The following is a 26,902-nucleotide window of genomic DNA, read 5'->3' as shown; positions in this document are numbered from 1 at the left end:
GGAAGGGATGGCGAGGCGCCCGAGGAAGGCTCGGGAGCTCCCTTTTGCTACTTCAAGCCATGGGAACAGATTAACGGACGTGTACTTAAGAGCCATTTACAACAATAAAATATTGGGCTAAAAACGTCTTCATACAGGGGACAGCCACGACTCCCAACACGGTAGGCAGCGTGTCGGAGGTGCACACGGGAGGGCACCGCCAGCGTTTCTGGAGGAGGTGCCTCCCCGCGTGCAGGATCGGGGCTCAGTGGCACCCCCTCCCAAAAGCTACTTCATCTGATGAACCTTCAGCCGGCTGCACTGTGGCAAATGGTTTCTTAAGACCTCTGATGTATTTATTTTATTTTTTTTTAAATAGAGGATTTGCAATCATGGCTAGAAAGGCTATTAATTTAGCTGTGCCACTGAAGGCTATTATAACAAAGTCATTTATCAGTTCTGCTGAATAGGTTTAATAACGCTCTTTAGAAAATTATAGGACAATAAGAGGATAAAATTACCATAGCATTCATTTGAGATTTGAAGACTGGACTTAGGTGAAGCCAAATATATCTGCAGAAGTGTCAATGCTTTATATAATAAGACACTGCTACATGTTTTCTTTGATCTTCAAAGTCTTGCATGCTTTTGGGTGTCAGCAGACGCGGGTAGTACCGACTGATGAACACAACCATCCCAGTAAATCCTCCTGGGCTGCACCAAGCTGCCCACAAAGCACCGTCTCGCCGCAGCGAGCAGGGTGGAGGCGGCGAGGGAGAGCAGAAAGCCCAACTCGCGCAGCACGCCAGGAGCCGACGGCAGGACAGAAACCCTGGCTGCGCCGTGGATAATCCAGGGCCAAACAGTTCCTTTCACTGCTGGGTAACACTTAAACTTCACACCCAGAAACTTGTGCGATCAAGCTCTAAGCTTGAAACCAACCCCCAATTACCCAGCCTCAAAGCTGAAGGAATCCCCAATTTTCAGACTTTGGATTTGCAATGGTTTTATAGTGAGTTCAAACTCTTGCCTGTTGGTTCCCAGTAAGAATTTAGAGCTCGAAATGAAAACCAGAAGGAAGGATTGGGCACTTACTGGTGAAGGTTATGTTGAAGCCTCTCTTCTCCATAGAGTGGTCGGTCTGGAACTCCAGCCTGGCTACGTGACCGCTGCTGGTCAGAGAGGAGGGGATCTGGTTTCCTGAGAAGGTCCCCAGCACTGGAGATTCAGCCGTCCCACCATCCTTCACGGCTAGGAAATCAAACTGAGGCTCCACATCAAAATCATTGAAAGCCAAGTGAATTCGGCTCTCGGGTTTCGCTATAATTAACCAAACACAGTGCAAGCTGCTGCCGTATTCTTCAGGGTAATTTGGTGACAGCACAATCCCGGACGGGGTGGTGAAGTTGAAAAAGCAGGAAACTGCAATGAGAAATCACCATCAATCACGCAGCACGGGGCTCCTGCAAGTGCTCTGCTGTGCTTCCCCCCCCCTTATCCCTCGAGCTGGGCGATTCCCGCAAATTCCCAATGGCTTCGCTTCTCAGAGGCGATTACAGAAAGGAAGGGCTCAGTGCTCCATTCACTGCTGCGCGTCAGTGATTTATTTGCCTGGGGAAGAAGGGCCTTCAAAGTAGTCTCCCAAGTCCTGGGTTTGGTTGATTTTTCAATTTCCCAGCTTAGCACAGCGCTGCCCCTTTTTCAGCAGCGCGCTTCCTCACGTTTGCGGAGGCTCTGGGCCATGCCCGGTGGAGCACGGGTTTCTCTTACTGCAGGAGGGAAATGCCACTCGGCCAGGCGGGGATTTGCTATTTTGCAGGTGAATTCTCCTGCACATCCCTGAGAATCAAATGTGTGACTGCAGCTGGTGCCAAATAAAGTTAGCGTGAAACGAGTTCGATTTTACAGCAACATCTTCTGTTGTGGCCGCAACTCAGCCCAGCCAGCAAAACCTGAGGCGAGGAACGGGCTCAGCTGCCGCCCCGTGCCCGGGTCCCTCCACCTCCGTACCCAAGTGCTGGGGGAACCGCAGGGGCACGTCTGAGCGCAGCGCGGACTTTTCAGGATTTGCTTAAAAAGCCACACTTTTATAGTTTACCTGTTTGCTAAATGCAGTTTTCACCCATGCTCCTCCACCGGGCAGCCCCCCTGCATTGAGGCAAACCCCTCACATTCAGGCCATCCCCCTCCTGCATTAAATATTTGTACGACACAGCAATAAATCATCAGCTCCTTTGAGAAGGAGCGAGGAGTCCCTTGGCCTTCATCTCCCTCCTTGGGCAGCTGCTTCTTACCCCTGCGCCAAATGAGCACGGAAAAATGGAGGCTGCTGCTTGGATTTGGGTAGTGGCTTTGCCGCACCAGGCACGGAGCAGCCCCAGACCCTTCCCAAGCTTCCCCCGAGTGCCAGGGGCTTGGGACAACTCCCAGCAAGGCCCAGCAGGCTGCAACCTGCAGCCCAGCTCCCGGGGCAGCTCCCCTTCCCATTACAAATAAATCACTGACTTCTGCTGGGCCACCACATTACCAAAACCAGGCATCAAACTAGAGCGCCATTCCCATGAAAATAATTAAAATCCATCTTAAAATGAAGTTGAGGGGCAGAGTGCATAGGTAAAAAATCTTTAGCTCTCAAGGGGTTTCAATATATACTGTATTTCAGCTGACAAGGTCCATCAGTTTGAGAAAGCAAGGCTGCCTTTTAAGTGGAACCTACCCCCCGGTTTTGATATTTAATGTACGTATGCTTTGCTCATCTTTTATCCCCACCATCACCCTTGGTAAAATCCATTACGTGGAACACACATCTCACCAATTCCTGGCAAAAAGACATTGCACAGAGGATGAGACTGGTTTTAGTTTGGCATTTATACAATTATTTAGTCCAATGCTCACACTCCCTCTGTTATTTTCCCTCTGTCTTCCTTCAACACTTAATGGTTTCAGATCAAATGAGATGGACGGTACCGTGACGCTATCAAGGCTAAGAGCTCCACAATCCATTGCCTGCACTCAGCAACAAAGAGAACAGATTAAAGAGAAAACAAACTGCAAAATATCCTCTGGATTTTGGCTCTTTACGAGATGCTGAAATATCAAGGGATGCTGTCAAATAATTCTGTCAGCGTAAGCTTGGTATAATCTGCCTAGGAATAGCGGGTGAAAATAAATGCATTCACACACAAAGCAACCCCTCGGTGGTAGGAACCCCTCCTATCTCCTATACATTTTTAAATCCAAAGGGGTAAATTAGCATTCGCGCAGGACCTACAGCATCACACGGCAGCGACAGCGAGGTACAGTCGCTAGCGCAGCTGCTACGACGCAGGAGAACACACCACCAGAGAACTGCTGACAAAAGAGGGGAAAGCAGAGGGAGGGAAGAATATCAAATTAACCTTTGCTAGAGAAAACAAAATGACAGATTAAAAAGCAACAGATAAAAAGGACTCTGCCGCAGGGAAGTAAATGACAACTTCCATTTTCCATAAAACAAGAAGCGTAGGAGGCGGCCAAGGCGCAGGCTGTCGGACGCAACCCCGCTGTCCCACGCACCCCAGTCCCAAGGCCACGGCCGGGCACCAGCGCCCGAGCGCTCCTTGGTGCAGCGGGGAGCTCGGCTTCGCCGCCCGGAGGTCACCATCCCTGCCGGCAGCTTGGGGCATGTCCAGCTGGGAAGCAACAACTGATCCCGAAGGTTCATCAACAAGATCACGGTGTCTGTGGTATGAAGATTTTCTTCAGCTCTAAGCAGGAAAGGTTTTTCTTCAGCATTTAAGGGTTTTTTTTTTGGTCTGGGGCTGCACTGGCCAGAGCTGGCGCCGGGGTCCACGTCAGCTCGGAAGCGCTTTGCAGGACACTTGGATCAAAGCAGAAGCTGATCAACAGCGCGCCACAGCCAGCAAAACGCGCTATCCGAAGGCAGAGGAGGGCACCCCGAAAGGCAGAAGGCAGCTGAGCGCTACCTGTCTCGTGCTGGTTTGTGCCTCGGAGACAGCAGGGACAAAGCGCCCCCGAGGTGCGAGCAGTCATTCTGAACGTGACAGACGGACAGAGGTCAGCCCCGCTGCCTGCAGCCCGGCCGTCGGGATCACCGAGTTCGGAACATCCGTGACTGAGGCCTTGCGCTAAGAGACTGCAATTAGTATTTATTACGGTTGTTCTTCAATGCCGTGAGAGGACATTTCGTTACGTGCACAGCATAGGCTCAAATTCACAAGCCTACGCTGAGCTTTGTCAATAATTACTATTTATTACTGATCAAGTACTGCAAAAGCAATAAGAAAAAATCCCTTTATTGAATACAGCAGAATAAATCACACCAAAGCTCAGCAGAAACAGAGTACCCAACAAAGCCAGGGAGACCCGAACGAGTAGAAGATGTTTATTCAAGTCATCACAAACATTATCAAGATTCTGCGTTCCTTTAGAGGAGTAGGACGGCGAAGAACCAGCTCGTTGCTTCTTGCCATAAAGTCGAGCAGGACACATGGTTGTGGCACGAGGGCACCGCCCTGCGGGCCCAGTGCGAGATGCTCGTGGCCGAGCGGAAGCCGGAGGTTTTTTTTTTGGTCGGTCTATGCAAAAATTGCTTCTCTTTTCTTCTGCCTTCAAAAGATCCTGCCTCCTCACAGACCGCCTGGTGGCCCCAGACACTCCATCTCTGCTCATCCTGCCCATGAGAATCCAGGGCTGATCCTGAGGAGAGGGCACACCTGCAATGCACGGGAATGGGAAAGGCACCAGGTTCAGGGGCTGAAAGCCAAGCAGGGAGTCACTGTAATAATTTCAGTCTCCATGGAAACAAAAAAAATCCTGACTTCTATCTCAGCTTTTAGGTATCATTCCCACAGACTCTGACGACCTGGGAGAGAGCTTGAAGACAATAACGGATTTTCTGCCTTACCTTTCCTTTTTAAGAAGATCCCTCCTCTAGGCACAGCTTGCTGATGGACTGGAAAAATAGGACCTCAGCAGGAGCCTGGTTCATATGCACCATGCCTCGCTGGGGGAAGCACACGGCCCCGACAGCTACGAGTGCTGGACGCTCAGGGCACCGTTCAAGCTGCGAAGCAAAGTGCTTTACATTTCGTATTTTCCTCTTTCTGTGGCTGCCGTTTCAATAAACACATCTGCATCACAACGCACCTTTTCCTTCTCAAGGCCCTGAGGCACCACCAGGGCAAGCGGGAGGTGAGGGAAAGGAGTCTGGAGCAAATATTAACTGGGAGAACTTTTTTGTATTTCAAAGCAACAAACTCTTCGCCTTACTCTGATGGAGTAGCTGTCACGGCCAGCAGGCGGCTAAGCGGGGGCGGGAGAGCCGGTATGTTAAGAATAATGAAAAATAGGCAGGGTTTGTGTACCAGATCTTGAGGAAAATATCATCAGTGAACTTAAAATAGTCTGTATAGGAGCCTCTGTGCGCAGAAGAGCGCTGCAATACCAAAGCAGGTTTCGTTTCTACCCCCTTGAACAGGAACAGTGATTGGGTTACTGGGAATAAGAGAAGTTTCTCAAACTTACTGGAAGATGCTGATCCCCACCAGGGCAGTGCCGGGCTGCTTGTCTGCCAGGGCTTCTGCAGCCATTCCGGAGGTGCTCCAAGGCTTCTGCACAAAGACAAGATCCTTCCCTGTGTCCCTGGTCATCTTAAGGGAACTCTCCCCCTCCCTGCAATCTCTCTTGGGAATCGGTGGCAGCGTCCACACGGAGATGGAAGTTTAATTGCCACTTTTTGGCGAAAGCCCCAACGCAGTCTAGTGGTCTTGTTATCTACCTTGCCCGTTTTGCTCCGTCGTGGTTTAGCAGAGCATCCTTCCTCTGCCGCAGCCCTGGGAGCCGTCTGCCCACCGCTGCCACGCGTTCGTCTCCTGCAGGCTGGAGGCTGCCACGGGCTGGGACTTGGCTCCACGCAGCCCCACGGCCTCGGCACACCGCGTGCATGAAGGGCGACCGCTGTAACACCAGAAAGGGGAAGGAACCCCCCGAAAGCGCGTAGCTGCAACTGGGGTGAGGGCAGCTGCACGCCCGGGATCAAGTGCAGAGGAGGGGATGTGGGCAGGTTCAGCCACACGTGAAGCTTCTGCTCGTGGGGAGCAACAGAAGGAGCCTTAAACTTGCACACATCGACTCCACCTGCAAACTGGAAATGTCCCACTGCGGCTTTCTCAACCCCCAACCCCACATGTAAAGCATTAAAGCAAGGCAGGCATAAGGGAACTTCCCTGCCAACCAGACTGAAGATGGCAACGTGACACAGGCCACATTCTCGTTTTCTGGACACAGAGATAGGGGAAGGGGGCAGAGACAACCTCCTCGCCTGATAAAACCAGTAAGTGTCATTTCAGATTCAGACTCATGTAAAGAGAAGCAACCCATCACGCTGAGCAATTGCTGTCAGGAATACGGACAGATGCCTTGGCACAGGACAGCTCATTTAGAGCAGCATGGAACCCCATCAGGCTAACAGTTCCACCGATTCAAGCAGTAAAATAACAAGCGTGGAGACAACCCAACGAACTGCATCCTCCTGATCAGCACCGAGAGAGCAGCCGGGAGCTCCTCCGGTGAGCTGCATGCACGGCGATGTGCCCCGACACCACCGGGGGCTCCTCCGCTCCGGCTCTCCCCGCCGGGGCAGCATCCCCGCCGAGGACGCGAGAACCGGCCACGTCTGCTGGGCCACCAGCACAGCCCCAGCTCGCACCCCCTATAGCCTTAGCACTGCAACCTGCTTGCTGAACCAGGCCGGCTGCACAGGCACCCCCAGCAATTTGTTAGAGACCAAGAGAAGGCGCAGAGCAGCAGCTCACGGCAGGGACTCTTCCTCCTGGCTCTACAACTGCTGGATGGAACTCACTGACGAAGTAACGCCAAGCAGAAAACAGGCTCTGGTTTGACCCCGGTGGACGTCAGCTGTCCTTAGATATAGGCACCAAGGGAAACGTGGTGACACTGTTGACAAGTGGTGTGCTGGAAGACGTGCAGCTTGTTTGGGAAGTCTCACGGAAGAGCAAAAGGGGCTGGTTAAGCAGCCACCTTTTAAAGCCACAGAAGGGAAAATGGAACATTTTCACATAGGTTATGCTAAAAAAAAATCGTGGGGGACAATTAGAACACAATTAATTGTAATTAAGAAGGTCCTTAAGTGCATTACTGCCCAGCACAGCACTTAAGCGCGTATGTCTACTTAAACAAACATTTAAATCTCAGTGCTTTGATAAAACTAGGGCTGCAGTGCAGAACAAGGGCTTTGAGGGAAAGTAACCCTGCTTAATTTGAAGAAGGGAATGGTCTTACATGGCTGCAACCGTGAAACAAGGTTGTTAACAAAAGCTACAAATCCCACATGTATATAGAGATCATGGTAATCCTGCCTTCATTTAATTTGCTTCCCTTACTGCCGGCAAAAGACTGGATCTCGATGGCTCAGGGGAACGGGCTGCAGATACGGAGCATCTCGGCGCCGATTTGCTGCTCTGAACCCAGCTCAGATCAAGGGCAAGCAGAAGGTGTCACCGGGTCCTGAAGGACACGCGTCTGTGTGTCTGGAAACCACCTAAGCCCTGGCAGCGGCCTCAGCAGGCAATGAGCCCATTTCTGGGCCGCCCGAGCGGAGGGTGCGACCGGCTGCTTTGCAGGGGTCAGTCGATGCGTTTTGGTAGGTTATGGTCAGCCACCAGTTTCCTTCCCCAACTTGTCTGGCAGAGATAATAAAAATGCATCTTTGCCATTACGTTGGGAAAGTCATGCTAGCGTGCTTCATAACAGCATCAATCAAAACAACAAAAAAAACCCCACCCAAAAACCCCCCACACGGCAAAACATCGTGGAAGTAAAAATCAATAGAATCCCTACGTGCCTTCTAAAATCCACTAAAAGCAACTGCATCTACAAGTCCAATGTTAGCTAGAAAAAGAAAACCGGTTTTCAGGAGAAGGGAGAAATATTTTGTGAGTTAACAAATGTTCCATCAGCATTGCAAGAAGTGAGAGGGATTAAGAATAAAAGCAGTAATATGAGGAGCACAGGATGGATCGGGTTTTATGGGAAGAAGGAGAGCCTACGCTACAGTTCAGAAGCCTAAAAATTGCCCTTACAATGGAAAAAAGTATCAATTCCTTCCATAGAACCATAAAACGATAGAATGTTTTGGGTGGGAAGGGACCCCCAGAGGTCACCCAGCCCAACCCCCCTGCAGGAGCAGGGACACCTTGAACCACAGCAGGTTGCTCACAGCTCACAACCTGGCCTGGAATGTTCCCAGGGATGGGGCCTCCACCCCCTCTCTGGGCAACCCCTGCCAGGGTTTCACTACCCTACCCTTAAAAGAAAATTTTCTGGAATTTCTGATTAAAGAATTATTGGACAATAAAGGATCATTCTGATCATCCTATGTGTCCACCTCCTTCCTACAGAGACAATTCCCACTTCCTACAGATCTCTTGGAAAGGAGCATCCAAGCTTGATTTATGAGCGCTTAGGTGTGGAGAACCCATCACTGCCTTTAGCAGACGGCTCCAAGGGTTAACTACTCTCTCTGTTAAAAAAGCTATGATTTTTACAAAGGCACACTATGCTTTTATCACGGCTACCTTGAGACACACTTGTCTCCAAATTACTCTTCAGCGGTAAGGCTCCATAGATTGCTGTGAATAGTGGGCAGGAAAGAAGAGAAGGGAAGAAAGAAAGAGAAAGAAAATAATGACCAATTGACAAATTAATTTAGAGCTAAATGGAAAACTTGTCAAGCAATATGAAATTACACGGTTCTGTTCAGCACATTGCTGGGAAAACATCTCTTGCACTTTGCATTTCCAGCTCCTAATCCTGAGCGTTTGCACCAGACGGAGCACAGCAAAGGGCAGCCGCTCGGCTCCGAACCAGAATTTGCCATCTTTGCAAATTGGAGCCAAGATTATTCAGCAGGTACAATAGGCCAATATGGGATTAACAAAAAAAATAGGAGTAATTACTACTAAGGCGAGGAGAGATTTTTATACTGCTATTAAGGAAATGGTATGTTTAAAAGGCTGGAAGAATGCACAAAATCGTAATGCCTCCACAAAAAGGACGACTGTGTTCCTGCCGTACGCCCACGTGGAGGGACGGGGGGACTGGGCTGTGCCGACCTCCTAATGGAGCCAGCTCAAAGCCAACTCAAACCCCGCAGAGGGTCCCAGCGGTGCTCGGTTTGGTCAGCGCCCCTGCCCCACGCGCAACGAGGTGGCGCGGATCCCCAGTGTCACGGGCGCAGCCCCACTGCTCCCCAGCCTCCCGGCACCTCACCGCGAGCAACTCGCTGGGGAGAAACGGGCTGCGGGTGAGGTTTTCAAGTAAACAAGAAGAGAAGAAAGCATAACATCTGCTCCACAGCCAGAGAAGAAAAAAACATAATTTAACATAATTTCAATTAGAAATGCTTTGGAAAATGTCTTCTGCTCTGTTCACAGGAACATTATGCACGGCTACTGCTCTAAGCGGGCCTACGATACAAAGAGAGTTTACAACACCACAACAAAGTCACTGGAAACTAATGAAGATCCTAAAGCAAGACCAGAGCAACACCAAGATCCCTGTAACGACTACCAGATCCGTTGCAATCAGAACGTACACGCCGTTTTATTTACCTTGAGAACACGCGACGGGTCCAGAAAACTTGAACTTTGCAAGTCTGAGATCGATGAACTGAACTTGTATCAGAAAGTAAGCTTTCCGAAATGACCCTCCCAGAGCAACTGGCAGAGGAGAGTTAAAACAAGGCGAAAACTCGGCCTTTATTCGGTGAGGTGGTTACAAAGGACACGTACTGTCACGACTGTTCACGCCGTCGTCTATCGCCTGTAATGATGGCACTGCTTGGTGCAGGTCAACCATTCGGGGGAGGAGGACAAGGAGGAGGACAAGGAGGAGGACAAGGAGGAGGACAAGGAGGAGGACAAGGAGGAGGACAAGGAGGAGGACAAGGAGGAGGACAAGGAGGAGGACAAGGAGGAGGACAAGGAGGAGGACAAGGAGGAGGACAAGGAGGAGGACAAGGAGGAGGACAAGGAGGAGGACAAGGAGGAGGACAAGGAGGAGGACAAGGAGGAGGACAAGGAGGAGGACAAGGAGGAGGACAAGGAGGAGGACAAGGAGGAGGACAAGGAGGAGGACAAGGAGGAGGACAAGGAGGAGGACAAGGAGGAGGACAAGGAGGAGGACAAGGAGGAGGACAAGGAGGAGGACAAGGAGGAGGACAAGGAGGAGGACAAGGAGGAGGACAAGGAGGAGGACAAGGAGGAGGACAAGGAGGAGGACAAGGAGGAGGACAAGGAGGAGGACAAGGAGGAGGACAAGGAGGAGGACAAGGAGGAGGACAAGGAGGAGGACAAGGAGGAGGACAAGGAGGAGGACAAGGAGGAGGACAAGGAGGAGGACAAGGAGGAGGACAAGGAGGAGGACAAGGAGGAGGACAAGGAGGAGGACAAGGAGGAGGACAAGGAGGAGGACAAGGAGGAGGACAAGGAGGAGGACAAGGAGGAGGACAAGGAGGAGGACAAGGAGGAGGACAAGGAGGAGGACAAGGAGGAGGACAAGGAGGAGGACAAGGAGGAGGACAAGGAGGATGAGGGAAGGGCAGGGGAGCTCTCAGAATAGCAAAGAGCCTTGTAAGACTTACTGAACCGCCGCAGAAGCCCTCCGACAGCACCACCCCCTGCAAAGGGGACGGTCGCGCCTCCTTTCCTTAGCAAGGAAACCTAAACCTCACGGAACAAATTTTGCTCATAGATGTTTTGTAGCAGGGCTTTCCGCTGCAATAGCTCACATAAAATTCAGGTAACGAGTTCTTCCCCTGCTATACGCGAGTGTGTTTAAACAGTAATTCCAACCCTGTATTTGAAAGTTATGGCAGTACTGAAACGCCCCGCTCCCCGACTACGCCTGCCCAGACTTTCATCATCATTCTCACCGCAGTAGCTGAACAACTCACCGGCTCCCCGTTATAGCTGTAATTATGGGCTGGTTCCCCATTCATAAGCTTAATAATCTCCCCAGCCACAGGTAAGTGTAGACTTCAGGCTGAATATTACATCCCTTATGAGAGTTCCTACCATCAGAGCACAAACTTCGTCTAAGTAGCGCAATGATTTTCCTTGGGTAACATTTATCCGCATGAAATCCCCTAAGCCCGTTTTGCTGCCCTTCAAGGCTTCAGGAAACCTGAAGGTAGCTCTGTACGCCAGCAACGGCTCGGGTTATCCCGGGTGGTGAGAACTGTTTGCCTTCGACAGACACCACAGTTCCGTGACTCTGAAATTGCACGTGTCAGTGCGAACAGCAGTAACTACAACGCCGATTTGAGCGCTACGAGGTGCTCAAAGAAGAGGGAGAAAGAGGGGGCTTCAGTGCCCCGGCATCCCCGGTACCCAGACACCCTGCGCAGCAGCAGGCAGCGCGCTCGGAGCACAGGGGGATGGACGGCGGTGCCCCCCCCGCCCGCCACGGCACCACAGGCTCCCAGGCTCCCGTCCCGGCGCTTCCAGCACCTCAGCCCAGCAGGGAGAACCTGAGCCCGCCACAGCAAGGCCAGGGCTACCGTGCTTAGTAAGGGGTTTGCAGAAGATGTGCACTAAAAAAAGTCTTGCAAAGTTTCTCCAGTGCCCTGCGTGCTCACCCTGGACGGCGAAGGGATGCAACGACAGCAAGGAGGGTGAAGATGGGAGGTCTGTTATCACGAAGGCACAGACAGTCGCGAATTAAGAACCCGTTGCAAGAAGCGGCTGCATTACTGAAATGGTTTGCGTTGCTTTGTCATCGAAGCCCCAGGAAATGAGTTCCCCACAATAAACTCCGTCTGCTCGTAAATCATTTGCTCGGGACAGCGGGATGCACCATAGCGCGCTGCTTAATCTCCTTCTGCATTTGTCAAGCATTTGCGGCCGGAATCAGCAGCACTGAGCTGTTTGCATATTCCAACGAGCAGCACATAAATCAGGTTACCTTGTTTTCCAACCTCACGCCCAACACATTTAATCGTCTCCCGACATTTACAGAGAGTTGTTACTAATCCCACTACAGATTTCATGCCAGGTTACACATTTTGTCATGCAACCTCTTCTGATTCATGCACACTAATATGCTGCTGTCTAGAATAATGGCAGGGGAGTAAAGGTGGAGAGAGGGCTACGAAATACTACTTCTACTACCTACACGTTGCCTTGCTGATTCATAAATACCCAAAGCTGGAGGGCCACAGAGAACGGAGTCCAATGGAATTATTTTAACTAAAAGATTCATGCCTATGCCATGCTTTGCATGGACTGCTGATTGGGGCTTGATTTGATGCCCCTGTTCAGTATCTTATCTATTAAAAAAATAAATAAATAAATCCTACTTTACTGGAAAGTCCCCTTTCTGTACTGGTATGATCCAGTCCTCTCACACCGGGCACAAACTATGGGTTTAGTCTCGCTGCAAACTGTCAGCAAGAACCTCAACCAAACCATCAGCTGTTCAAATTCACCTGAACCTCTGGGCAACAACCAAAAACTTCAGCCACTAAGCACAGCAACGGTCTAAGACCTCCCACTTCAGAAATAACCAGGGCAGCTCCATTTTCCTCAGCAGCATCTTCAGCTGATTTGCTTAGAGAAAACCAAGAAGGACGGGAGTCGTGGCATCTGGAGAATGCAAAACTCAAAGCGGTTGCTTCCTTGCCCCAAACAGACATTCTCAAATGCTCGGAGCATAAAGTAGTGGCTGAAAAGAAAGGCACTGACTTGAGGCTGATTTCCCACATTCTTCCCTAAACTGCCAACGTGGGGACGCCAGTGCCCCCGCTCCTCCCACCGCTCCTGAAGAGCCCAGGAGCAGCTCTGAAGTAGCCAGGTTTGCCCCCCCGCCAGCTGTGGAATCCCTTTGGTACGGATCAAGTCCTGCCACGCTAGAAACGAGCACCTTGTCGTGCCGTGCCTAACACCGGCGCATCCATTTACCTGCACAGTGAATACACATCTCGAAAGATCCACATTTATTTTCTCTCTATCCGCTTTCCCCCCACTTTTATCCTCTGTTGCTCAGCTGAATTTTCCTTTCCTACTTTTTTGTTAGGGTCAGTCTCACCCCCTACACCACGGTATCTGTTCAACGGCACAGACTTTTCCTAAGTGGAGATGAGACAAAACTAAGAGTTTGCTTGTCACCAGCTGGGGAAAATACAGGTGCTTCTGTGAGTTTTGGTGATGTTCAAATACAACATTGTTTCAGAGTGAAAGGTCGGTCAGTATAATAAAGCGGACTGCCCAATGCATCTTCAAAGGACAGCGAGGCCGTTAAAACCCAACGGGGACTGTGCATCTAACTCCCATTTACATCCAAAAACGTTATCCTTAGTCACTGCTGAGAGCATAATATCCTACTTCTGCTGAGAACTCATGCAACAAATTAAAAATTGAGGTCCAGCAGCAGGGAGCCTGGATATTGTCAGATAATGAAGGCCAAAAATAGAATCAAGTTTTAAATTATTATTTTTTTGTGACCCTGCCTCCTGCCTCGGACACCGAAGCCTTATTTTCTCTCCAGCAGGGACCCAAACCAGAACGCCGGGAGGGCAGAGGGGTAGAGCGGAGAGCGCACGCTGCCCCTGTGCAAGCCCAAATCTCCACCTGGGCGCCGCTCCCCGCTGCGCGCCCCTTCGCTGCTGAGAGAAGGGCCAAAGCAAGGGCTCCCCACGGCTTCAGGTGGAGCTGCACCTCGGTGCCACCTCTGCCACCACGAGGGCTTCCCTGGCCCGGGTACCAGGCACGGCACACGAGCGCACTGCATACGTGACCACCTCACCACGCAACGAAGACATTTTAGAGCCGTCTCCTCACTGACTTACAAACACAAACTGGTTTCTGAGCAGACCACTGGCTACTCTTTTGGCAGGTTATTGTTTTCTGTCCCTTCAACTCAAAGGCAGGCTGGCACTCAAACTTCAAACTGTCCCCGTGGCGAAACGTGGATCCTTCTCTCCTGCCGTAGGCCGGGATCCCGGGATCACCGCAGCTCCCTTGGTCAATCTCTGAAAGAAAGAAAACACAAGTTGCACGGGGGGGGAAGGCTCTGACGCCGAGCTGGCGCAGGGCCCGCCGTACATCTGCGCTGCATGCTGCTCTCCGGCGAAGACATCGCATCCCCGAGGGAGCGCCGGTCCCCTCCGCGCCGTCTCACGCGGGAGGGGGCTCAGCAGCGGCGCAGAACGCAGCCGAGAGCTGTCTCCGAGGCACCGCTCCACCCCCGGCGTGAAAGGCCCTCCTACCAACCTCTCCTCGCTGCCTCCTCGCCCCCAACCGCAACTCGTGAAAAACGCAGCGATACCCACGGAGATCCGAGTCCGCATCTGCTTCAAGGGCTTTGCGGAAGCAGACGGACCGTGTGTCACCGAAGGGGACCTTCAGCACCCTTGGGCAAAGAGGATACGGCTGGGGCGCGTCTGCTGGATTGCAGCGCCTGCTGCCTCGCCCTCCCTTCCCACCCCCAGCCTCCGTCTCTCCGTGGGGACAACCCAGCTGACACCTTACGGCATGGGAACGCACCGTTCATCTCTTGCTGCGCGTGTGTTTTGGCTTCAAGTAAATCACGGACACAATTTTCTGTTATCTTCTGCTCCGTACAATTTCATTTCGGAGGGGCCCCCTGCTCGCTGGCACTATTACCTACAAAACTTCATTCCTTTACAGCCTCCTCAGCGCTCCCGCGTTATTTATCTGCTTCACATTCAGCCTGTCTTTCGCGTTCTCCAGTTTTTATCCCCATCACCCACGATCAGCCTCGCTGTCTTTTCTCCCCGTTTTCAATTTCTTACACCAAATTGGAAACTTCTTTTATGACATTTTCTTTACAGAGGAAAATCGCATCATCCGAGATTCGCATTACTCCATCTAATATTCCAATTCGGTCTGAATAACAACGTGCACCTCATTATTATTCTGACTTCAGGCAACTTGGATACAGGTGTATTTTGAATAGAAGTCACAACAAGGCACCAAGCTTCTGCTACTGCTCTACGCATCTTGAGCTCAAAAGTCACCGCCAGGTAATGAAGCATCCCCAAAAATAATTTAACATAAATTAATATTAAAATTTTCATGAAATAGGTTGCTTTTTTGCCTGTCAGTGAACACAGTTTGCCAGGATTTATGTATCTTCCTGCAGCCATTGAAAATCCATCTCTTTAAGATTTTACTTGCATATAAGGGACAAATAAAACAGTTTGGATATTGCAGTAGCACAGAACTATACGTTACTCTCAAAAAAAAAAAAAAAGCAGGGGACAAATAGTGCAAATCATGGAAAGAAAACTCAGCTTTAAAACTCCAGAAACAGTAGCATGATCAAAGGGTAGCGTGTGCATTTTAAACGTGCATCGCTACGACCTGACAGAGACAAGGGAAACCGGTAACGCTTTCTGCTACAAGTCAACAGCCCTTAAACATCAATTTTCGTTATGCCTTTCCTTCTCACACCTTGAAGTCTTGAAATACAGTATTAGCAAATAACCCTGATGGCAAGCCCTCCTGCAGGGCGCCTTGCATCCAGCGTCTCCAGCTCCTGCTATCACCAAAGCCCGCAACGTTGGGTGCCCTGGGAAAGGAGAGGCTGAACGTCCTGGGCCGCCCTGGTTGCTGGTATTTGCTCAGAACGAGATGGACGCTAACACGCGTTCGCCACTCCAACCACCCCTTAAATCAACGCATGGAGCGTTAGGGGCCGGGGTGAGCAACGCTGTCCTCTCCCAGCACTGCCGGGGCCACGGGGAGCAAAGCGCCAGCGCTTCTCCGGCTGCTCCAACGCTCGGAGGCTCTTCCACTGAGAAGCAACAAAACTCTTTTAACACACAGACGTGCAACATATTCCTGCCCACGCCTGACTCCAGAGAGGGAGCCCTGTCCTCCTAAAGCCCATGGGACTTTTGCCATCACTTCATCATCGACCTGAAGACCTTCCCTCTGCACGGCTCCGTGGCTCTGGAGGGACGGTGGCCATGGGAGCCCTGCCGCGGGGCGGCAGACAGCCATGCTGGGGAGCGCCAGCTACTGCGGAAGCCAAAGGGAGCTACAGATGTTCAGCATATTCATCGCTTCTGTAAAACGAGGACACGCTCGGGCTACCAGATGCTCGGAAAAAAATGCAGCCAAGCAAAGAATAAGTCTTTTCCAACCCTCTGCTGAGAAAGAATAAAGGCAACGTGGATGCTCTCCAGGTACTGACTGCACGGTCTCCTCCCTCCCAGGGCTGCCCCCTCGCTCCTGAGCTTGAGCGGTCTTTGGCCATCGCCCACCCTGAACCCAGCTGAACCCAGCTGAACCACAGCCTTAAGAATAGGGCTGCCCCCTCGCTCCTGAGCTTGAGCGGTCCTTGGCCGTCGCCCACCCTGAACCCAGCTGAACACCTCTATGGCGTGAAACCACAGCCTTAAGAACGGGAGAGAAACGAAGACTTGGAGCTCATGTTTCCCACCATGCATGTGATCGCCTTGTTAGCAGCAGGCAAACTAAGCTAGCACAGTTGATTACATCGGAGAGGTGAGAAAATGGAATTTCTGCCCTGAGAAAATCCCCTGGTTCCTACATTTCTTCTCATACATGGTAAAACTCATGAAATATTGAGCAGAGCAGGAATTCAAAAAATGAGTGATTCAGAAATATCAAAACACGTTACTTCAATAAGACTGAAACATTTCTCCTGATGAATGTTTAAGTAAAATCACTTCCACATTAGAATAATAAAAGTCAAAACTAAACAAGAACATCTAAATCAAGTGTTTTGACATTATTTAAATGAAACAAGTTGAAACGAAGCTTTCAAAACTTCTCCATCAAATATTATATCACGCAGATCAGATTTTGACAAAACAGCATTTTCTAACAGAAAATGTTTCACCAGGAATTTTTCATCAGCTATTTATGCTATTTGTCTTCTGGCGGTGGGTGGGGAAGCCGGGTCCCTTTGCCGAGCGCGGAGGTGGCAGCCTACGCTGCCGGAGTGACTCACGGGCGCCGGAACCTCAGCCCGCGTGGGAAGGAGCTGGTTTGGGGAGCGCCAGCACTCGGTCTCCGCTCCTCTACGCAGCTGCACAGGAACACCGCAGGCACCCTGAATTTAGGCCATTCTTCTCCTGGGGTTCCGTGGGACTTTCTGCTCCTGCCTGACTCAGCTCTGGAGTAAAAGGAGGGACTTGGGAGCTGCAAGCAAGCGCTGTACTGAGCAAAACTCCTGTTTCTGGAAAAAATATCCACACGATGGGGGATCTGTGAGCACTTAAGAGGCTGTACCTGAGGAAATCACACGGTTGTTACTTCTAGTCAGAAAAGACCCTCAAGACTACATTTCACCTCACACACGCTACTTTGTACCTGCATTAACTTTGCTTAAACTAACGGAAGCTAACAGCGTTAGGCATGTACCTGAAGGCACCAGGACCAGGCAGCTTCTGTAGCTTAGTTCTTTTGGTTGATTCCAACAACAAGGGGAAAAAGGATTTCAAGAGGATTTAGGGTAAATGGTCTGAAGTTGCGTCAGGGCAGGGGTAGGTTGGACATTAGGAAAAATTTCTTCACCAAAAGGGTTGTCAGGCTCTGGAAGGGGCTGCCCAGGGAAGGGGTCAAGTCCCCATCCCTGGGGGGATTTAAAAGACGGGTAGATGAGGTGCTTAGGGCCAGGGTTTAGTGGTGGGATGGCAGGGGTAGGGGAATGGTTGGACTTGATGGAAAGGTCTTTTCCAACCTAGACAATTCTATGATTCTGTGATTCTATGAAATATGACGAGGAGGAGGGGATAAGCTAAGGAGAGGCCCCTTTCTCCACAGCTTTGCCACATCCCTCCCATCTAAACCACTGTTGCAGGGCAAATGCAGGAACTGAATCTGGCGGGCTCATTAAAACCGTGCGGCAAAACCTCAAATCACTCCCGCTAAGGTTTGCACCAGACTTAAATACAAGTAACACGACCCTGAGAGCAGGCCAGGTCAGCACATCATGAGCTGAAAGCCTTCGTGTCTGTTGGCTCAGCAGTATTTCAGCGCTGGTGTTTTATGACATGAGTCAATACATTTAATAGAAAAGCAGACTAGGAAAGATATAAACACTAAGTTTTCTGACAGACTTCCACCACCAACAATATCAGGGGGTAGGTAAAGCAGAGCCTGAAAAAAAAAATCAAATAAAAAGGAATTACACGTAATCAGGGACAACTACCTGCACATTATCTGGGCCCGTCAGTAAAACCTGCGAGCATCTCAAGACTAGACAAAATCAAAGGTGCTGCTCCACACCAGGGCGCTTCGAAAGCCACCTCTGAGCAATGGTGGCACCAGAACTATCTTCGAATGGGCGTATTTTTTCCCCAAGTCTCCTAGGATCAGGCAACTTCAGACGTCATTGTTTGTTCTCAATTTAACATATAATACACGTGTATGAACACCTTTACGTGTAGCTTTTATGCAGGCATCTATAGAGAGAGTTCTGTATTTCCATATATTACAGAATCCCAGGCTGGCAGGGGTTGGGAGGGACCTCAGGAGCTCACCCAGTCCCACCCCCCTGCTCAAGCAGGGTCTCCCAGAGCAGGGGGCACAGGACAGCGTCCAGGCGGGCTTTGAATATCTCCAGAGAAGGAGAAAAAATTATGTAAAAACAGATGCGGAAACCCAGCGAGCTCATCCGACTAAACGTGTTGGGCAGCACAGATTTGATTAAAACCAGAAAGGTCAGTAGAGGAAATCTTCAGGCTCCAGCTCTGCAGAGCCTCCTAAGCCTCTTAGCACCATGGGGCTAAACTTCAGCTCTAAAGCAGAGCTCTCCAGAGCCAAACACTTAGTCAGCATTTCAACAATGATAAATATCATTTAATCATCCCCTGCCTGCAGCACGCTGGTGGTTCAGAACACAGACCTTAGTCAGCTCTACCCAAACTAACCCAATTCCAACAGAAACCCAAACTAGATTGGCGCGTGTGTCTATAAATCTAGTTTTAATTTTAAATTATTGCTTTATATTAAAGATATATAAATATAAATGTAAGACTAAATTAAAATCTGGCTTTGTTCTGTTTTTTCATGTTTTAAACCCTCTCTCAGCACAGATTTTTATACCATTGATTTAATTTTATACTATTGCTTGTAGTAACCTCAAGCTCACCAGTAACAGAAACATGTTCTTCCCCACACCTCCCCTCTGAGGAGGACCAAGCATTGGGGTCCACTGTTGGGGAACACAACTGCAGAAGGACTGCAGATGAGGTTACGGGAGTCTGGATCCTCTTCAATGAACCCTCAATTTCTCAAGAACTTCTGACAACGTTACCCGAAGGAATTATTTATACCCAACCATTACGAGGGGTTGACCCATGAACTTTCAAAGAACGATTTTGATGGCTGTGGAAGGCATCAGCTTTAAGGGGAAAGTGTTTTCAGAAGAAGACACCTGAGATTAAAGAAAAGAAGGCAGAAGATAAAACCCAGGACTCCAGGAGGCTGTAAGCCCCCTCCACAAGCCAAGCACTGAATTGCAGAATCCCAGGCTGGCAGGGGTTGGAAGGGACCTCGGGAGCTCACCCAGTCCCACCCCCCTGCCCAAGCAGGCTCACCCAGAGCAGGGGGCACAGGACAGCGGCCAGGCGGGGGTTGAAGATCTCCAGAGAAGGAGACTCCACAGCCCCCCTGGGCAGCCTGGGCCAGGGCTTGGGCACCCTCAAGGTAAAGAATTTCTTCCTCGTATTCAGATGCAACTTCCTGTGTTTCAGTTTGTGCTCGTTGTCCCTTGTCCTGTCACTGCTGGCCACCACTGAAAAGAGTCCGGCCCCATCCTCCTGACACCCACCCTTAAGATATTTGTAAGCATTGATAAGATCCCCTCTCAGTCTCCTCTTCTGCAGGCTAAACAGACCCAGAACTCTCGCCTCTCCTCATAAAAGAGATGTTCCAGTCCCCTAATCATCTTCATAGCCCTCTGCTGGACTCTCTCCAGTAGTTCCTTGTCTTTCTTGAACTGGGAAGCCAAGTACTCCAGATGTGGCCTCATCACGGCAGAGCAGAGGGGGAGGATAACCTCCCTCGACCCACTGGCCACACTCTTCCTAATGCACCCCAGGATACCATTGGCCTTCTTGGCCGTGAGGGCATGTTACTGACTCACGGTTAACTTGTTGTCCACCAGGACTCCCAGGTCCTTCTCTGCAGAGCTGCTTTCCACCTTCAGCCCCTAACCTGTACTGGTGCATGGGGTTATTCCTCCCTAGGTACAGCACCCTACACTTGCCCTTGTTGAACTTTGTCAGGTTCCTCCCTGCCCAACTCTCCAGCTCGTCCAGGTCCCACTGAATGGCAGCACAGCCTTCTGGTCACTTAGCCACTCCTCCCAGTTTTGTATTAGCAAACTTGCTGAGGGTATGCTCTGTCCCTTCATCCAGGTCATTGATGATGAAGTTGAAGAAGACTGGACCCAGTACCAACCTCTGGGGAAGCACCGGTAGCTACAAGCCTCCAACTAGACTCTGTGCCACCAATCAAAGCCCTCTGAGCTCTGCCATCCAGCCAGTTCCCAATCCATCTCACCATCCACTCATCTAACCCACGCTTCCCGAGCTTCCCTATGAGGACGTTATGGGAGACAGTGTCAAAAGCCTTGCTGAAGTCAAGGCAGACAACATCCACTGCTCTCCCCTCATCTACCCAGCCGGCCATGCCATCGCAGAAGGCTATCAGTATCAATCAGCTCGCTAGAGTTGTGAGAGGGAAAAGACGTTTCCAGCAAAGTGAAGCTTAATACAAATTTCCGCTGACAAGCACCGCAAGTCCAAAACCACTGTTCGCTATTATGAGAGAATGTCGGGGTAAAAGGATAAAAGTGGCTACAGTTGAGACATTGGAGATTTAGAAGTAATCTTCATGAACATTAATGAGCCAGATCCTCAGCTGGTAAAGACTGACACAGCTTAATTGAAAATCAATGCTGTCACACTGATTTACACCCGCTGAGAGTTTGTTCCAAATGCATCCAATCTTGCAGTGCAGATTTGGAAAAACCTGCGTCCAGACACCTCGTGCTCCACGCACTCTTCTTCCCCGTGCAAATGTGCTTCCTCTTCACTCACAGCTGAAGCAAAATGACGGGGTTGGCTCCCGCCCCTCAGGAACCCTACATTAAAAATTTGATGGCATTTTGCCCTCCTCAGCACGCTCCTTCCAACAGGTCCCTGAATCTGCGCATCAATAAATCTCTTGGGCATAACTGTTTCAGCAGCAGCAGCAATAGGCTTTATGATTGCATTACACTTAAAACGTAACACTAAAACTTAAACGTTTGGGGATAGATGGCTATTTAAAGATCCTCTGTAAGCAATGCTCTGCCCTTCTCTTCACGCAGATTTTTGGTCTCGACTTTATATAGCTCCATTAGCTGCAATTTTCCCCTTGCTGTCAGGAAGCGCGGCCATAAAACTGATGCTGAAACTTGTTAGCAAGTTGCATATAATTTCATAATGTATTTGGCAAGTGCTAATTGCCTCTTACTTAGATGTCTCTTGCTTTGTAACTCAAAACGTTTGCAAAAAACTAAAGGAGTTTTCTGGACCTGGCTGGTGGGAGGTTGGCTTAACCCCAGGATAGCGCCAGCACGGACCTTCGGCATGGAGTGTACTCCTTTGTTCACGCACAAATCCATTTTGCCAGGTTAGTAAGCTGCTGTACAAGGACTGCAAAGATGCTTAGAAAAAGTGAAAAGATGTGAACGATGGGCAGAGAGTAGCCTCTACTTCCAACGCCTGCCAAGGACAGACACTCCCCAGGGAAGGGTCCCTCCTTTAAGGCTCATCGGGGGACAGCAGAGCCAGAATGCTCCCTTTCTGTTCTTCTCTAGGAGGTTACGGACACAGAAGAGTACAGCAAAATAGGCAGCAGCCGCGCAGGTAAAGCTGACGAGCAGGGAAGGGCGAAGCACATTTGACATTGGAAGCACCCTACGACAGCACAGCAAAGCATGAATGATAACGGCGATCCCCAAACCGACCGGTGGGGTCACAGGGAGCACGAGCAGCCTGGCCTTGCTATAGATCACGCTACCGATAACATCGAAGCAAGTCAGAGGAGGATAAAGTCAAGCTCCTTACAGAGCCAAAGTTCACAGAAGATGAACAACAGCGTAAGGAAGTCCCTATATCATGTGCTTTGAACTTTATGTGCTGTGCTGTAGGGTAAACATAAGATTTATCAAGAGCCTGAAAGAATACGTCCACATTGCCCTTTGGATGAGGTTAACAGAGCAAACAGGATCCCAAAGCAGAGCTGGAGCGCGCTTTCGTCCACCGCAGCGGGCAGGTAGGGGTGCAGCAGGACGCTCTGCCAGGCTGCCAAGAATCGGCCGCAGGCAAACGCAGCGGGAGACGGACGTCAGAGCTACCGCAGAGAGCAAGCTCGCAGGGCGGTGCGGTCACAGCCAGCGAGACTGACATGGCACCATCAAGATGCTGCCCAGACAATCAGGCAGGATTTGCCTTTTCCTTCTCCTTCAATTCCAATCTCTCTTATCTATGTCTCTCTAATGACTCTTCTGCTGACCTGGCCCCACAAACCCATAAATACTGCAGCATCGTGACCCAGTCCCCTCCTCAAGGCACTGCTCAGCCTGCCTGGACACGCTGGCGTTTGGTCCAGCCAGGATTTCTGCTAGGTCAGGTCCCTTCAGGCTCCTAACTGCTGTTACTTTAGCAGCACTAATATGGGCAGGTCCTGGCCTGAACACAGCGTGACACTTCCCTGGAACATGGTAAGCCCCAAGGAAACGCTTTTAAAAATGAATGAACACTAATGTGCATTTTGGGTCCTTGAAAGAAACAGATTTAAACGGTACGACTGATGTCAGCGGGAGCTGCTGGTACTCAGACGTCTCAGGAGCAGCCCCCATGCCCAGATGAGGGTTTGTGTGCCTACTGTTAGGCATCAGAGCCAAAAGAGGAAGCCATCGCTGGTATTAGCAGGTCAGAGAGAAAACTGAAAGGCATTCAAGTGCTTTGAGAAGAGATTCGAGATGACAACAATACCAAAAAGCAGCTGACACCCAAGTCGAAGCGTTCTTGTGTGGCTGCGTCATGAAAGAAGCTCCCCTCCGCCATCGGATGGAGGAAGGAGAACACGTGCTTTGGAGCGGAGCTTAGAGAGGACCCTAGGGGGTCACACCGAACGTGGGCACAGGCAGGATGGAGATTTCTGGAAAATCAAAACCCATCTCAAACCAGGAAGCTAAGAAAATCTTTGGCAAGAATTGCCAGTCACTGCCATGAGTCAGAAGGAATACTCTGCCATCACACTTTCTCTAACTTTGTAAATACCTACGGGAACGGTACACACAGAGGCTTACGACAGAGTTCAGCATTCACATCCTAACCCATTTCATGAGTTTCTTTGGAAAAATCCCAGCATTAGCTTTTATTTGATTTGTAAGACCCCAGACTAGTCAAAGTTTAAAGTAGTTGATACCGCTAATCTACTGGAACCATTGGTTACTTGACCTCATTTCTCCCACAGACGGAGTCTGTTGCCATCAGCTGGAATTTGCCAACTTTTTTCCAACAAAGCAGATGAAATGGCAACAAAACATTACCCACCCAGGCTGAATCCATGGAAGAGAAATCACAAAAGCTGTTCTTACTGGAGCAATGCTTCAGTTTTAAGAAAAAAATCTCCAGAGCTTCAGCATAGTTAGAGAAGCTTCTTTCTCTCTTTTTCTCCCAAACAACTGTACCCATCTCATCCCTGATACTTTTAGAACAGGTAAATTCTGAGAGATGCTTGGATTACCTTCGTACGTTGCTTTGAATCCCAGCAAGTTGCTGACACTGTCTGTCTGGAAGAGCAGCCACATCTGGTGGTGCGTGCTGACAATGAGATCAGGGACGGTGGTGCCCGTCAACCTGTAAAAATAAGGAAGAACAAGTCAACAGCCTGTACGTCTCCCCAAACTTCTCTTCCCACCCAAAGAAAGGCCACATATACCTCTGTAGGAGCAGAAAGTGAGAGTGATGCCAACGCAATGAAGAACAACCCCAAACCAGAACACTGCCCAAACCCCAAAAGATTCTCAAGACCGACTGCCCTCTCAGTGTTCCTGCACACCGCCTAGCCAGGGAGGCTTCTACCATAGCCGAGGGCCTGCACGTCATTGCCGTCACCACTACAATAATGACAATTTAGTACCATTATTATAATGTATCACCCAGCATCGATAGTAATCATTTCCTTTCTCGCTGAAGCAAAACATAAGCAAACAAAGAGAATTCCCAGAACTCATACTGGTGACTGAAGCCCCTTAACTGCCTTTGGAGGTATTTTCTTGCGTTACAAAAATTTACTTTCAACGCATTCTTTGCTACATTGCTGTCCTGGCAGAGAAGTTTCCACAAGGCTCTCAAGACAGCCCTGGAAGACGGGGCACAAGCCTCAAAGCTGCGGAATGCCCTGTGAGCCCTTGGGAAGTGCTGCTGGCCCAGGCAGTACGGGGTGCTCGGGACATTGCCTGCCCTTCAAGGATACTCCCCTAGGAGAGCCAAAGAGATTTAGGAGAGTCAAAGAGATTTAGAAAACTGTCACCGATATATCCGCATTAATGAGCTGTGCGCGGCTCATTCAGCCTTTGGGATTAATCACCTCGCTGTGGTTCAGCACAGCTTTAGAGCTTTATCCCTCACCCACACAAGCGCCGGGGCAGGCGCCAACAGACACAAATGCCCGCTCTGAGCCCGGCTCCTTCCCTTCCCTCTGCTGCTGAAAACAGAGGAACCGCGCGTGGGAAGGGATCATTACTACAGGGGTATGAGTGTTACATTGCCTGTCTCAGCAGCAGTGTTTAATATTGTTATTGTACTATTTCTGCCAAGGTATCATCTGTGATAAATTTATAAATTACCTTAAGTGCAACTGCTGCAAGTGGATAGGTGGGGGTTTTCTCCGTAGCGCTTGCTTCAATCTCAAGACATACATATGCATAGGTATGGCTTTGCCTGGCACCACGCTCAAGTACAACAGCAGCCCCTCAAAGCTTTCTTGGTAAAAATCGATCCCTGAGCTCTCCAGGCAGTTATTGCAAACCAATACCGCACGGGAACAAACCCGGCAGCTGCGTTGTCCATAGCATCCTGGGAATAAACGTAACCTGTGACCAACGGGCATAATCATTGCAATTCCCAGTTTCCTGGGTAATGGGAGACAGCATGGCCCATCTGCCAATTAGTTTGTTTAGAGCGAAGCCAAACGACTGCTTGAAGGGCTGCGCTACTTGTGCTTGACTTTTGGAACACTGGCTACCTGCTGAGCGCCAGATTCCTTCCATGGGCCTTACAGGTATCCAGTGAAAACGGGACCAACCCTGCCATGCACGTAACTCTTCTCCCCATCCCAGAGACGTTCACCAGCCTCACAGGCACCAGGGACCCCTGTACCACCCGAACCAGTCACCGCTCAAGCTCTGGCCGTGGTATCTGGAGCGTGTTTTTCCCTGAAATCACATTCAGGTCTCCCAGGCCCATCGAAGCCCTCCCAGTCCTGCCCCCACCTTTGCTGTTATCGCTTTGACCTGCATCACACATTTCATTGGTACCAGGGTGCTGGTAAATTAAGAAGTAATCTTGTTTTAATGACTGTTCTCCATCCAGAGAGTTTGACAGGGAGTGCAGAAGAAGTGTTATTGTTGATTCTTCTCAAGTTATTTAAGCAGCAGCCAGGCAGGAACGAGGAACGTACCGAGAGAAAAGTCTTCAGAAAAAGGCGCTTCAAAGGTTTCGCCGTGCTTTCCCATTCCACATTAACAAGCCGAATGATTGATTTGGGTGCTTGTTACTTTAGGGAATAAAACCCTCTCTGCAAGTCAGAAAGCTCAGCCTAACAATCTGTTATGTTCTCTGAGATGCATTTCACAGGGATGCGAGTGAGACTGGAAACAAATGGTCCTTCATGCCGTGGTTTGGGATAGCGCCTGCTGCTATGCAAGCTGATTCACATGCGCTTCTTGATTTGAAAGGCTGCAGGACTGAGATCCGCTCGAACAGCCGAGAATAAATGAAGGGAATTGGAACTCCTGTCTTTCACAGGGTTAGGTTTCTGCGTGTTGTTTCCTCCCCAAAAAAAAAAAAAAAAAATCCCTACAGCTTGGTTCCAATGGATATACCAGCTCCACGAACCCAGCTGCCAGTAGCCAGGATGGCAGAAACTGCTGAGAAAAAGTTGTCCATGGACTTTCAACCACATTCATCACCAACGGAGTATTACTGCAGTCCTCACACCTCTTCCACATTTCACTGGCTTTCCATTTATCCTCCCAGATTAAGCATAAAAATCAATAAATTTCCCTGTTAGGATTAGCATCAGCAACTTAATGGAAAGTTCTCCCACGCTGGGAGACGATACCACAGGGCTACGCCTTGTGCAGACAGTCTCAGATATTCCAAATTTGCATTAGCAACGTGTCGAGTAGCTAATCCAGAGTGAGAAAACGTGGAATGATTAAAATCAAATCTAGGAAAATCTTCATGGGCTTTAGGCAAACAAAAAGGACTGGAATGAGAAATCATTTCAGCGAGTTATTACAAACGACTCCCCTGGCAGTAATTTGCACATTTTGACCAATCAGCTGTGAAATGTTCTGTGACACTTTAATTACAAACACTTTGGCAACGATCAGCCTTTACATTTATATACATTGCAGGTTAGAGTTCCTGACCTCAGGATCACCAGTGCTCACGTTCTGAAACGAAACGTGCAGTACAGAGAATCCGAGATTCTGGAAAGACAAGCAAACTTTAAGAGAAGTGAAAAGGGAGTGGGAGGCTGATTCATGTGGAAAAAACAAGCGAGAAGGAGGAATTAAAAACCACAATATGAAATACTCTCTACCAGTTGGAAAGAGT

General features: G+C 49.8%; 1 protein-coding gene across 1 annotated transcript in view; it reads right to left on the bottom strand.

Annotated features, from left to right (window-relative positions):
- The window catches only part of CSMD2 (CUB and Sushi multiple domains 2), a 328,671-nt gene that overhangs the window by 128,269 nt on the left and 173,500 nt on the right, over positions 1–26,902 (bottom strand). Inside the window, 3 exon segments of the mRNA XM_009634976.2 lie at positions 1,075–1,401; positions 13,847–14,029; positions 23,802–23,914. Of these exon segments, the coding sequence (XP_009633271.2) occupies positions 1,075–1,401; positions 13,847–14,029; positions 23,802–23,914 (623 nt within the window).

Source organism: Egretta garzetta, unplaced genomic scaffold (assembly GCF_000687185.1).
Source record: "Egretta garzetta isolate BGI_Z169 unplaced genomic scaffold, ASM68718v1 scaffold243, whole genome shotgun sequence".
Taxonomy (NCBI): domain Eukaryota; kingdom Metazoa; phylum Chordata; class Aves; order Pelecaniformes; family Ardeidae; genus Egretta; species Egretta garzetta.
This window is presented reverse-complemented; position numbering and strand designations above follow the sequence as displayed.